General features: G+C 48.5%; 1 protein-coding gene across 6 annotated transcripts in view; it reads left to right on the forward strand.

Annotated features, from left to right (window-relative positions):
* The window catches only part of PSD3 (pleckstrin and Sec7 domain containing 3), a 560,140-nt gene continuing 547,647 nt past the window's right edge, over positions 1-12,493 (forward strand). For 3 of the 6 annotated variants that reach the window (XM_082444219.1, XM_082444218.1, XM_082444220.1), the window contains exon 1: positions 1-3,073. In XM_082444219.1, the coding sequence (XP_082300345.1) occupies positions 2,378-3,073 (696 nt within the window). In that variant the 5' untranslated portion in view covers positions 1-2,377. The remainder of the gene's footprint in view (positions 3,074-12,493) is intronic. The other 3 variants (XM_082444221.1, XM_082444205.1, XM_082444206.1) reach the window with 3 other exon arrangements.

The raw sequence follows: 12,493 nt of genomic DNA on the forward strand, positions 1-12,493 counted from the left end.
CGATACTATGCTAAATAAGGCGTTGACAGACACTTCCACTTCATCCTCTCAACAACCCTATGAAGTGGGTATTGTTAACTCAGAGAAGAGGAAACTGATTATCAGAGAGGTTAAGTAACTTGCTCAAGGTCACAAAGCCACACAGTGGGCTCAGAAAAATGTCTGTGTAGCACCAAAGCTCGTGCTCTCAGTCCCTGTGCTATTTACATCACAGCAGAAACCCATGTTTTTCTGGCACCTGCCCCTACTTCTCACAGAGAACCCCAGCTCCCTAAAAGTCCCCCCACTACTAAGGAGGTGTCTTACACGTGTCCTTCAGGTAAGTCCCTCTGCCCTCCTGTCAACCCCCCCAGTGGCATCCCTGCCATTTGTTTACGCTCCTCCTAGGCCAGCCCAAACAACCTAGACATGAAACATTTGGCAGTAATCACCTCTGCTGCAGCCTTGCTAATAACAAGTCGGAAGAGAGAATTGTCCTGAACTCACCACCACCACAGACTTTGTGGTACATTGTTTTCTTTGCAGGTTAGAGTTGAAGTGAAACTTCTCATCTGATGGTTCCTTAAGCCCCTGCCCATATGGGGCAGTTGTGGTAAAAAGGCAATCATTTCCCTTCCCCGAGCTCCACCTCTTCACCTGTGCAGTGGAAACACTGCCCCCTGCCTCTCAAGATGGGGCTGAACTGTGAATAACAGACATGCAGAGCACCTAGTGTGATGCTCGAACCCCTGGAAGCTAAGACAAGACAATGGTACTTCTCCCCAAATTCCTGTTCTGCAGGAAGACAGAGCTCCCCCCACCACCCTTATTCACAGTTAATCGGTTAACCAACTAGTACAAAACTTGTTGAGTGGTTACAATGTCCAAGTAAGTTCTTTTATAGGAGAGTGAGTTACATAAAGAGGCCTAGACATCACTCACATGGGATTTTTGTTGAAAATAAATATAATCAGATCAATATGTCATTATTTCAATGGATAAGTCTGAGACTTGGACATATGTTTTGCTGCAATTTTCTCTGTCATGGTGTTTGTTATAAAGGGGCTACAGCGTCCAGAGCCTGGCCCAGACAGCTCTGGACACATGTAGACTGAGTCATTTGTCAGCTGTCTGGAAACGAGGAGAAGCCTCCATAAACTTGGGTGGAAAAGCTGTGTGAAGATGTTTAAGAAGGAAAACAAACACAGGGCCCCATCCACCCAGGCTGAGAATTTCCAAGGAGCCGCCCCAGCCAGCGGTGGTCAGCCAGGGCCGGTGCCCTCGGCCACTGAAGGTACACTGCCCGTGGGAGGTCACGGCCAGGAGTTGAGAGGCCGTGGCTTAGGCTAGCTCGCTGCCAGCTCTCCAGGCCGAGTGCCAGTTTGTCTCAGAGCATCATTTCCTGGTTCCCTCCCAGTCAAGCTCAAATTGATAAAGAAAAGACCTTTTCCATCCACTGCTGTGCTCTCCCCAAGATCAAGGTCAGCAGGACTCAAAGGGCTCTTTTCCATTGTGAGGGATATTGAGCCTGTAGTAACCCTCTAAATGTGAATTACTGGATGAATTTTCAGGTGATTTCCTATTGTTCTCACAGTTTAAGAAAACTAAAGTATTTCTTAAAATAATTTAACAAAAAACCTCCTGCTTGATTTGTCACCTGGATAGATTTTCTTATTTCATCTTTCTTTCTTATTTTCTCTTTTTCATCTTTATCTCTTTATTTTTACTTATCTATTTGTGTGTGTGTGTGTGTGTGTGTGTGTGTGTGCGTGTGTGTGATGCCTAGTATTTTGCTGTGGGACTATGGGACTACCCCCTGGGGAATTCCTGACTAACCACATGATTTCAAGTGGAAATTCATTAAAACATTAAAGTTGTTTACAACTGTGTGTCACTGATGCAAGCAAGGTAGATTGAAAGTGAGCTTTGAAGTGTCCTGGGGGCTCATCTTTACATGCACCCATCTCAGGGTCAGACACCAAACAACAGGTGTCGCTAATATGGAGTTTAGGATAAGCATGGAAACTAGTTACTTTAGTGTCTTCAATTCAAATATGGGGAGGGGGCCGGATAACAGAAGGAAATCCGTCAGACACACCAGGGAGAGGGCAGGCGAGTCCCGACTGTCCCCTCCCAGCCTCGCTCCCCCAGCCTGTCTGTTCATGCACAGTCCAACCCACGGCTGGGTCACCTCCATCCCCACTCCTTCCCCACTCCAGGGGGAAGACTCCCCCTGGGCTGAAGGTGTATCATTTGCTTCCTCAGGCCGTCGTTGAGCCATGGGGCCAGGTCACGCCTGCCCACAGCTGCCGGCCTTCGCATCCCTGGGCCCCGAAGTCTGAAAGTCGACCCGGCTGGAGCAGCCGAGCCCCTGGAGGACTTGGCTGAGCAGCAGCAGATGAAAACTTCCTTCCTCTCCGTGCAGCTGCTGCCCACCCCGGCGCGCGCCCGCCCCGCCCTGGCTCCCGCCCGGACTGCGGCCGCAGGGGGCCCGGAGCAGGGACGCTCTCTCCCGGGCCCCGGGACCGGCTTCTCGGCAGGCCGGGCCCTCGGGCTCCCGCGGGGCCCGGCTGCTCCTCCCCCGCAGAGGCAGGGCCGTGGGACAGAGGCACCAGCTGCTCCCATTTGCTCTGCTCCCGAGGAGGGGAAAGAGGGAGAGGAGAAAACCCGGGACGTGGATGCAAGCAGGGGGCGCGCTCGCAGATCCCCCGCCTCCGGGACCCGTGGACAGCGGCAGCCCCGGCCATGCAGACCCCCTAGCCCGGCTCGCGGCATGGGCGACGGTGGCCGCAGTCCCTCCGCGGGCTGGAAGCCCTGGCCGGGCGGTCCCGCCCCGCGGCACGTGTGGGGCACGGACCCGCAGGCTCAGGACGCCGTGGGAGGCTCCCTTCCCCAGGCCCAGGCCGCCGCCGCGGCTGAAAGCCCCGGGTCCGGGGGAGGTGGCGAGGCGCCGGCCCCCTGCCCGGGACGCCCGCGGAGCGCTGAGGGCTCGGGCACCTCCACGCGGCCCAGGAGCGCCAGGCTCGGCAGGCATCGTGCGCTCCTCCAGACCAGCAGGAGCTGCCCGGCCCCGCCTGCCGCCCTGCCTCTCAAGGTAAGAAAGTGCGCGTGGCTGAATCCCTAAGACCCGAGCTCTTCCCAGAGAAGCGAGAGTGGAGAGAGGGGGCCGATGTGCCCGCAGGGCCCCCAGTTCCTCACACTGGGGTCTCCTGTCCGCTGTGGGCCTGGCTCCTTCCTCTGTGCTCCGCCACCTTCCCTGCACGAGCGGCTTATCGTGCGGAAGGAGAGAATGAATCGCTCCTTCCCAAGATTTCTGCCAAAGACTAGCGTCCTTTATGGGAAAGCGGAGAGGGAGGTTGGAGGCGGTACACGGACACTTGTTGAGCCCTGTGCTGTGCCAGCCCTTATGCTGGGTGTTAATCTGCATAGCCACCCGAAAAACAAAGACTCCTATCCCCAACTTCAGATGAAGGAATTGGGAAGTGATTAGGCAAAAATCCTCCTCTTCCTCGCAAAAAGGAAAGGGCAGAAGCAAAACCTGTTCTCCGGAATGGGCGAGGGGGACTTGGGGAGGCTTCGGTGGGTTTTGTGGAGGTTTCCAGAACTGGAGTGCAGTCTTGGAACTCAGCCCCATCTGTACCCAGTGGACCACCTTCCACCCCTGCCGGCAGGTCGCTGTTCTTCCCGGGCGTCAGCCTCCAGGCCCTGCTTCCCTTCCCACCAGAAGGGAAAGGGTAGCGCTGGGTGGTTTCCAGCGCCTCTCCCGGCTCCAGTCATGGCCAAGCCTACTCTTTGCTCTTAGCATTTTATTCTCCGCATCTCCACTCAGCCTCCTCACCGGGCTGGTGCTTGAGCCCAGCCTCCCCTCTCCACCCAGCTCAGGTGTACTGATCCCAAAATGGGTGGACAAAATTAAAAATTATGCTTTTGTTTTCTCTTTCCGGATAGCACGGACATCTTGCTATACTCTGTACATATATAGGCAATGAGAGTGAGGGAGGGGTTGGTGGGATGAGATGGAGGAGGGGGCCTCTTGCTGGACTGTGTGGAAGGTCCACATGGAGGGACGCTTGGGGAAGTCACCAGAGAAATGGATGAAATTCACAGCATCGGGAGAGGGGCCTCCCAGAGGTGTGGGCGTGATGCTGCTTCCTCTGGAGCCTGTGCCTCCCTCCTGCGTGATTCTGCACCCTCCTTCCTGCCCCTTTCCCCGTAACAGGCAGCCCTTACAGCCACAGTCGAGAATCAGGGAGAAAAGAGGAGCTCAAGTTCTCTTTGGAGGGAAACTCTTGGAAAAGAGAAATGCTAGCATGCTTCCTTAAGAAATGGTTTACATTCCATCCTAGTCCTTGTATCTTGCATTTCCTACAGGGACTTAAGAGGAATGACATATCCGTGCGTCAGAGCCCAGTCTCTGAATGTGGGGTCACACGATAGTTGTTTGTGTTCTTTAATGCTGCTCTGATGACTTGAAAACTCCATCTCCCCTCCCTTCTCCTCCGCCTTCCAGGTATGAGAAAACCTCAGAGCTGTTGCCAGTTCTCTAGGGAGAGGCACTGTGGGACTTGCTCCAAGTGGGTAGATTTCTGCCTATCTGCCCCATTTAGCCACTTTTGCTAATGGGTCCCCAGACATCTGCCCCATCTAAAGCAAGGATGGCAAGATTCCTGGCTAAAAACCTGGAAACCCCAGGTTCAACTCCTAACCTTGAGCAAACCACCAGAGCTCTGTTTTCTCATCAGAAAGCCCTGAGGATGCCACCTGCCTGGCAGTCGCCACGGGGCCAGTGAGGGTCCCTCAGTAGCCCTATCTTAGGGGAGAGAAGAGAAGCAAAGTCAGTGGGACAGCAGGTAGGACCAGGAAGCATGGAGTTAGAGGGGTCAGTTTGGGGGCTCTGGGGTCAGGGGAGGAAGCAGGGCTAAACTTAACCTTGACCATGCTGGTCAGACTGTGTGACTCTCTCTGCCACGGGGAAGAGGGAGTTGGGAAATCAGCACCTTCAGAACTACAAGTCCCTCAGGTGCCTCGTGGCTGTTATTAGCCAGGTGACCCCTGCCTGGCCTTGGGCGTTAGAGAAAGGAAGAAATCAACAAAGAGAGGTTTCCATCCGCCCAGCCCTGGGCACATGACGGTTTCCCTGGGTCTGATAGATTAGTGCGCAAGCACCGCCCTGTCCTCGCATGAGCTGGAACTTAGCTGTGTGAGTCACCGCAAAGTGACAGCAGACTGGTTAAAAATGTCTTCTGTGAGCTATCAGTGAAGAGGCCTTTGACTCAATACACTCATACAAATGTGATTATTTACTACATTTATTAAAGTGAAATATTGCTTACGTGGAAGCAAAATCTATTCCTACATGTGTATCATAGGATGGAGGTCCTTGTATCAACTTTCCAAGCAAAAAAGTCTGGATCCTAAGTGTAGACTTTCTTCTCCAAATGGCTAAATTTACTCCCTCATTGTTGAAACAAATGGGGTCCAGGGTGAACATTGCTGATGTATCCAAGTATCACAAGGAGCGGGTGCAATAATCACTTAGTTCTTCATCCAAACCATGACTAGGCTTTAGTGAAAACTACCGCTCTCTGTGCCCTACAGAGAGCTTCCAAAGCATGATTCTCTCTTATCAGAACCTCACAACTCTGTGAGGTTATACATTATCATTGTGCCCACTTTGTGGATGAGGAGACAGATGCTTGAGGACGGTCAGTGACTTGCTGCGTCCTGAGGCCAGGATGCAGCAGCTTGGACAGAGCTCCTGTGGTCCATGCAGAGGCTGGAGCTCTGCTTTCACTGCCTTCTGAGAGGGCGAGGCTTCCTCAGAAGGCAGCCCACCAGCCCCGGGACTGGGGTCCTGTAAGCACTCCTGGGACATGGGAGAAGGGGCTTCAGGAATATCAGGTCTAGTGACCTAGCCTTGCTGATATGTGACTTGAGTTTGGGGCTAAAGACACAGAAAACAGACACAAGTCAAATGAGAGGGGAAAAAAGCTTTCTCTACAATCATTTTGGGAATTTTCCATTTTTTTAACTAAGTCTTCCTATCTTACATATTTTATGTTTTGAAATTACAATGACTTTGGGTGTGTAAATGACATTAGAAAGACTTCCCTGGTGGTCTAGTGGTAAAGAATCCGCCTTCCAATGCAGGGGACGTGGGTTCGATCCCCGGTCAGGGAGCTAGGATCCCACATGCCGCGGGGCAACTAAGCCCACGTGCCACAACTACTGAGCTCGCGTGCCTCCACGAGAGAGCCCATGTGCTGCAAACTACAGAGCCCATGCGCGCTGGAGCCCATGCACACACCACAGCTAGAGAAGAGAAAACCCGCACGCCACAACTAGAGAGAAGCCCACGTGCTGCAACAAAAGATCCCGCGTGCCTCAATGAAGATCCCGTGTGCCACAGCTAAGACCTGAAGCAGCCAGAAAAAAAAAAAAAAAAAGAGCCAATTCACAGCTTCCCTTCCCAAGAAAGCAACTTAAAAAAAAAAAAAAGAAAAGAAAATTAGCAGTAAGTAATATTAAAAATTCCCCCCAAATGCCATTTCTACAAACCCCACCTGTAGCTTTAAATTTCCCAAGGATTTTACCTCTTTATTTTGGTCTTGCTCTTCTCTTCCTCTCTCATCTCAAAAACAATTAGCTTTTTGAGTTTTCATCACCAGCTGCTAGGAATGTTCAGGGTTTAGAAGGCAGAGTGAGAATAAGCAGGGTAGAAAAGGCCTCCCTGGAGGCTGGGGGCGGGGGCGGGGCACAGGGACGTGGTGGGGGGTCGCAGTTATTCCCTGAGGTGCTGAGGGGAAGGGGGGGTCCATTTGTACACAGCAGATCAGAGAGAATAGCTTTAACCCTCTGTGTCTTGGATTGTTTTGCCTTAAAATAAAACCAGGGTCTGAAATATGACTGTAAAGTGTATCCGTTTTTGATAGATTTTATTTAGAGAAAAGCTCACTGGCGCTGGGATTCACGAGATGAAATGAAGCTCTGGTTCGGCCAGCCAACTAGCTAAGCGCCCTGACGACTCACTAAGCAAAGTGAGGTTACCCCGTCTGACCTCTGAGGTCTTTCCAGGTCTACCTTCTAGGATAAGTATGAATCTTCGAATCCAGAAAGGGAATGAAACTGTTTAATGAAATAAAAGTATGAAAATAATTTAATTTCATCTACCTCCGCTTGTCTCTAAAAATTAATTATTTTGTCAAACGGCTCCAGGGCAGGGAAGCTACCCTCAGTGGGCTTGCATCTCTCAGGGGATATGGGATTTCAGCAGGAGCTGGGATGTTCTCTATAGGACCAGCACTGAACAATCAGTTGAATGAATGAACCTTGGAAGGGGGTTAACATCCAGTCAGTGCCATCTTTGGGCAGTAACACAATTCCCCACCACAAAACTTTAGGGCCACAATTGTTTGCTGTCTATTCCCTAAAGGCTGATATTTCTTTCTCTGGCCAGATTCCAGTTGAATGAAGTTCTCTTCTGAAGTTCAATACTGACCCCCAGGTACACCTAACCCCCAGGAGGAGGTCATTGATCTCATCTGGAGTAAATGCTTAATTTCTCAAGCCTATTTGACTTTCCTGGCCTGTTGTGAGTTTAGAAACTGTTCTGCTCATAGAATGATAAAATTCTAGATAATTCTGTCATTATATTAATCATTCTTGGTGAGCAATTTAGAATTTTTAAAAGAAGCTAGAACAAAGGGAGAGCTTGCACAAATGCCATATAGTAATTGGAACAGTGATGTAGATAAACGTGCAGTGGTATCCCTTTTAAAGGATTTTGGTATTTAGAAGACAGTGTTGATCAGATTCAAAAGCTTATCTTTAGTCTGTTTTACACTGCATTGGTTTTGACACAGATGTCTTGATTTATTATTTGAGTAAATAAAACCTGAGGTAGCAGAATGGGTTTCAAATCTTTTTCATCTTGTGGTTTGCCTCGGCGTTCCCATGACAACATCTCTCACTCTTTTCCTCTCCTTACCCTTTCCTTTGACGTTCACACAGACGTCCTGTGGTCATTGTGCAGGAGCCGCCCTCATGGCCCCACCTCACCTCCACATCTTAATGGGAGAAGAGGGCGGAGAGCGCACGGACCACTTCACACATTGCCCCTGAGACTTGTAGAAACGATTCGGGGTGGGAGCTGGGACCCAGGTCTGGCCCCCTCTTTGGTTCAAGTTAGCTAAGTAAGGGCGACCTCCTCACTCTGGGTCTAAACTCCTCATCTGAAATGTGAAAAGATCAGACTGTGGTTTCCTACCCACTAGCTCAAGATTCTAAATTCTTGCCAATCCATTTGCACCTGTGTTTGTGAAAACTCTACCAAAGCTACACCTTTGATGACAAATCTCTAAAAATCCATCATATTTAGAAGTCACTGCTGTTGGGAAACTCCTTTATTGGTAAAATTAGATACCTCTCCAGTATCCAGAGGATAACAAGGAACCAAAATACATTTTTAAACAATTTATGCCAATATATACCCAATTTTCTAATCTCAAGTGTTAAATTTCTCTATAAAATATTGGTAGCACGAGTTAAGTATTAGGTTTGCCCTGAGAGATTTGGACAAAATACTGAATTGAGTTTTTTATAACTATACAAAAAGGAGTTGTGTTTTGTTATTCTCCCATATTAAAAGGAAATACATTCGCTGAAAGGGATTGTTTTGTGTTTTTAGTCCCGTGAATTAATTACTCAGCAAAGGGAATATTAGAAATCGATTCCAGAATTAAGACCCAGAATGAAGAAGAGGCTTGTCCGCACTCAGCCAGTTGGAATCAGTTCCAACAATTGCCTGTTTAACTTTCAAGTTTTGTGCCCTTGAACAAAAGTGTTCTATCACTTGTAGATTAGTTAGGATTCTTGGTTGTGTATGATAGAAACCCTCAAGGCTACTTAACCCCAATGAGGGGGATTCATCATGAGGAGAACCCTTGCCTGTAATGTTGGGTGTGTAGAACCAAGGGCGGGGGTGCAGCTGCGTCAGGATCACCTGGCATGAGGGCTCCAGAGCATCCAGTTCTCTTTTTTCTTTCTTTCTTTTTTTTTTTTAATTTTTGGCTGCATTGGGTCTTCGATGCTGCACGTGGACTTTGTCTAGTTGCAGCGAGTGGGGGCTATTCTTCGTTGCGGTGCACAGGCTTCTCATCGCGGTGGCTTCTCTTGTTGTGGAGCATGGGCTCTATAGGCACGCAGGCTCAGTAGTTGTGGCTCGCAGGCTCTAGAGCGCAGGCTCAGTAGTTGTGGCACATGAGCTTAGCTGCTCCGCGGCATATGGGATCTTCCCGGACTAGGGCTCGAACCCGTGTCCCCTGCATTGGCAGGCGGGTTCTTAACCACTGCGCCAGCAGGGAAGCCCTAGGTCTCTCTTTTCAATTCACCTGTTGCCCTCTGCCCTTCCCAGCACTCTTCTCCAAATCATTCTTTCTCTTTTTTCACATCTGCTTCCCCTACTCCAGGGGGAGGAATATGGTCACCCACAATTCCCAGATTTATATCTCCTCTCCTTAAAGACTGGGATTCCACAGACCTGCTTCGCAATCCCCCTGCGAAGAGGCGTCTTGGTCCAGTGCAGGTTGGGGGTTGGTGCCCACCCAACCTACTATGGTGGGGACAGCTCATATGTTGCTATCAGGTCTACTGAGCGCCCAAAGGTGGTTATAACCACGTAACCCTGTGTGAGGGACAGGTCCTAGGAGTTGATGGGACATGGAGAGAAGGGGGCAGGTGTGGACGGCCAACCCAATAGATGACACAGACACTTTCAGGGAGTTTCACTTAAAATTTATAAAGTCACTGCTTTGTATAAATGTCCTATCTGAGCCCTCTCTGATTTTAGGGAAGCCAGTTTTTATAGCTCTTAAGGAGATTTTTTTAAAAAAGCATCCCTGAACAAGCAATGTATTAGAATCAAATTATTGCCTGATATGACTTATAAATAGATTTGCTTCCAGAATCTGCTACTGGGCATAATATGGTAAGTTTTCTCTTTCAAAGACTTTTTTCCTTGTAGATTTTTAGAGACTGTAAAATGCTACATGATTTACATAAATATAAGTCCTTCGGTGAAAGCAGGGTTCTGTAGCCCTTTGGGTTCTATGTGTGATCTGTTCAACATTACAGCCACTCCCTGGGCTACTCACAGTATCCGAGAAGTCAGGACAGTGAGGAGAAGCCATGTTCCTTGAACTGAACCGTATCAGTGAAAACACGAGATGGGCAAAGGAAAGAACCCTGGCTCTACAGTGTCACCACTGCTGGGCCACTGCAGCCTGCTTTGTGAGGAAGTTCGCTCTCCTTCGTTCTAAAGGAATCAGCAGCTGTGGCTCTTTTTTGGCTGCCCTTTGTGTTGTGCACATATCCTGTGATTATATTTAGTCAATTTTAACTTTTTGGAATTTAACTTTCAATTTTCAGGATGTGTGATTTTGTATTAACCTTTCAATTACCAAGTCCAGCAGATCGTGAGCTAAAAAGCTCCAGGACCCTATTCAAGCACTTACAACGTTCTGTCATTTGAAAATTCCATTTTATCTGCAAGAAGCTTAGTTACTCTTGACTGAGTTCTCAATCTGATTGTATGATGAAGTAGCAGTTAAAATGTCACTCCATCCATCTCATGCCATAAGCAGAGAGATCTCAATCTTTTTCCATAAAGTATTTAAAGTACCCTACAACTATAGCACAAATAATAAAAATAATGATGAAGGTAAATAGTAATAAAGAATCAGTTCTAGGAAAATATAAATGTGTCAAGATGAAGAAAAGATCAGGTCAAGATCAGGAAAAGAACCCAAAAGAACATGCCATAAAGGCCAACAGAGCCGGTCTGTTTGAAAGTCAAATTTGGCTGTGTGCTTTCTAGATGCTCAAGGTAAAAGAGACATGGTTAGCTACACAGTTCTAACTGTGAGAAGGGACGGAGGGAGGGAGGGAGGGAGGAAGAAAACAAGGGAAGGAGGGAGGGAGGGGGGAAGAGGTCCTCTAACATGTTCCACAGAAATCAATTCTCTTAGAAAACCGAATTTTGCTTGCCCTTTAAAATAACAGTAAAAATAGCATTTTGGATAAAAACTTTTCAAAGGAGGACTTAACATTTACTATTTCCCTGTTTCCTTAGATACATATACATATATACAACATAACTTAATTTTCTTGATAACTTAAGCAATTACTGTAACTGCAGTATTGCTTGCTGGCAACTTTAGATCTGTGAGACTATTTGCTTCTATGCCCCAAATACTCTCAGTTTTCTCAGTTCTTTTTGCTTTTTAGTAACTTTTTAGTTTTCTCCATGCTGGCCTATCCCTTCTTGCTGCTATTAGTGTGTCTACCTCTAATATACTTCTTTTAATCTACCACAGGCCAGGAAACTAGACAGCAGATTTATTTAAATTGTAAGGCAAGTTTGTTAATTGCATAAAGTAAAAGTTGAGTGGCTCATCTAGCAGAAGGACTGAGTGGGCTCATCCAGTGGAAGGACTGAGTGGGCTCATCCAGCAGAAGGATTGAGTGGTCTCATCCAGCGGAAGTTTTGAGTGGGCTCAACCAGTGGAAGTTTTGAATGGGCTCATCCAGTGGAAGGATAGAGTGGCTCATCTAGCAGAATATCTCACAGGTTTTAGAAAGGACTTTTTTCCCTCTGATTTTTTAAAAATTAATTAATTTATTTATTTTTGACTGCATTGGATCTTCGTTGCTGCGTGCGGGCTTTGTCTAGTTGCGGCGAGCGGGGGCTACTCTTTGTTGCGGTGCATGGGCGTCTCATTGCGGTGGCTTCTCTTGTTGTGGAGCACGGGCTCTAGGCGCGTGGGCTTCAGTAGTTGTGGCAGGCGGGCTCAGTAGTTGTGGCTTGTGGGCTCTAGAGCTCAGGCTCAGCAGTTGTGGCGCACGGGCTTAGTTGCTCCGCGGCATGTGGAATCTTCCCAGACCAGGTCTCGAACCCATGTCCCCTGCATTGGCAGGCGGTTTCTTAACCACTTCGCCACCAGGGAAGTCCCTCTTCTGATTTTGTGTGTTCAGAGATGATACTGTTGCTTTCTGTGACTATGGCCATGCTAGGGATGAATAAAGTTGCTGAACAAATAACTTCTGGATTCATTCATTCAGTAAGTATTTCTTGACCACCAGCTATGTGACGAGCAATGTTCCAGGCACGGGTGGTACAGCAGTGAGTTGACAAAGTCCTTGCTCCTACAGGGAATGATAAACAAGCAAACAACACACGGGCATAGGACTTCAGATGGCCACAAGAGCTTGGAAGAAAATAAAACAAGGGGTGATGAGGGGAGGGTGCTCGAATGAATGGTTTAGTTTATGTGATGACAGAAGGTGACCTCAGAGTTAAGCCTTGAGTGACAGGCAGAAGGCAGCCACGAGAAGATCAGGGAGGGAAGGTTCTAGGCAGGGTTAGCAGAAGAGCCCCCTGTACCTGCAGGGTCACTGGGGAGCATAAGTTACTGTGAAGCTTACTCAGAGCTATAGGCAGGGCCAGATCACACAGGGC

Source organism: Balaenoptera physalus (genome assembly GCF_965194825.1).
Source record: "Balaenoptera physalus genome assembly, chromosome: 21".
In the NCBI taxonomy this organism is placed as follows: domain Eukaryota; kingdom Metazoa; phylum Chordata; class Mammalia; order Artiodactyla; family Balaenopteridae; genus Balaenoptera; species Balaenoptera physalus.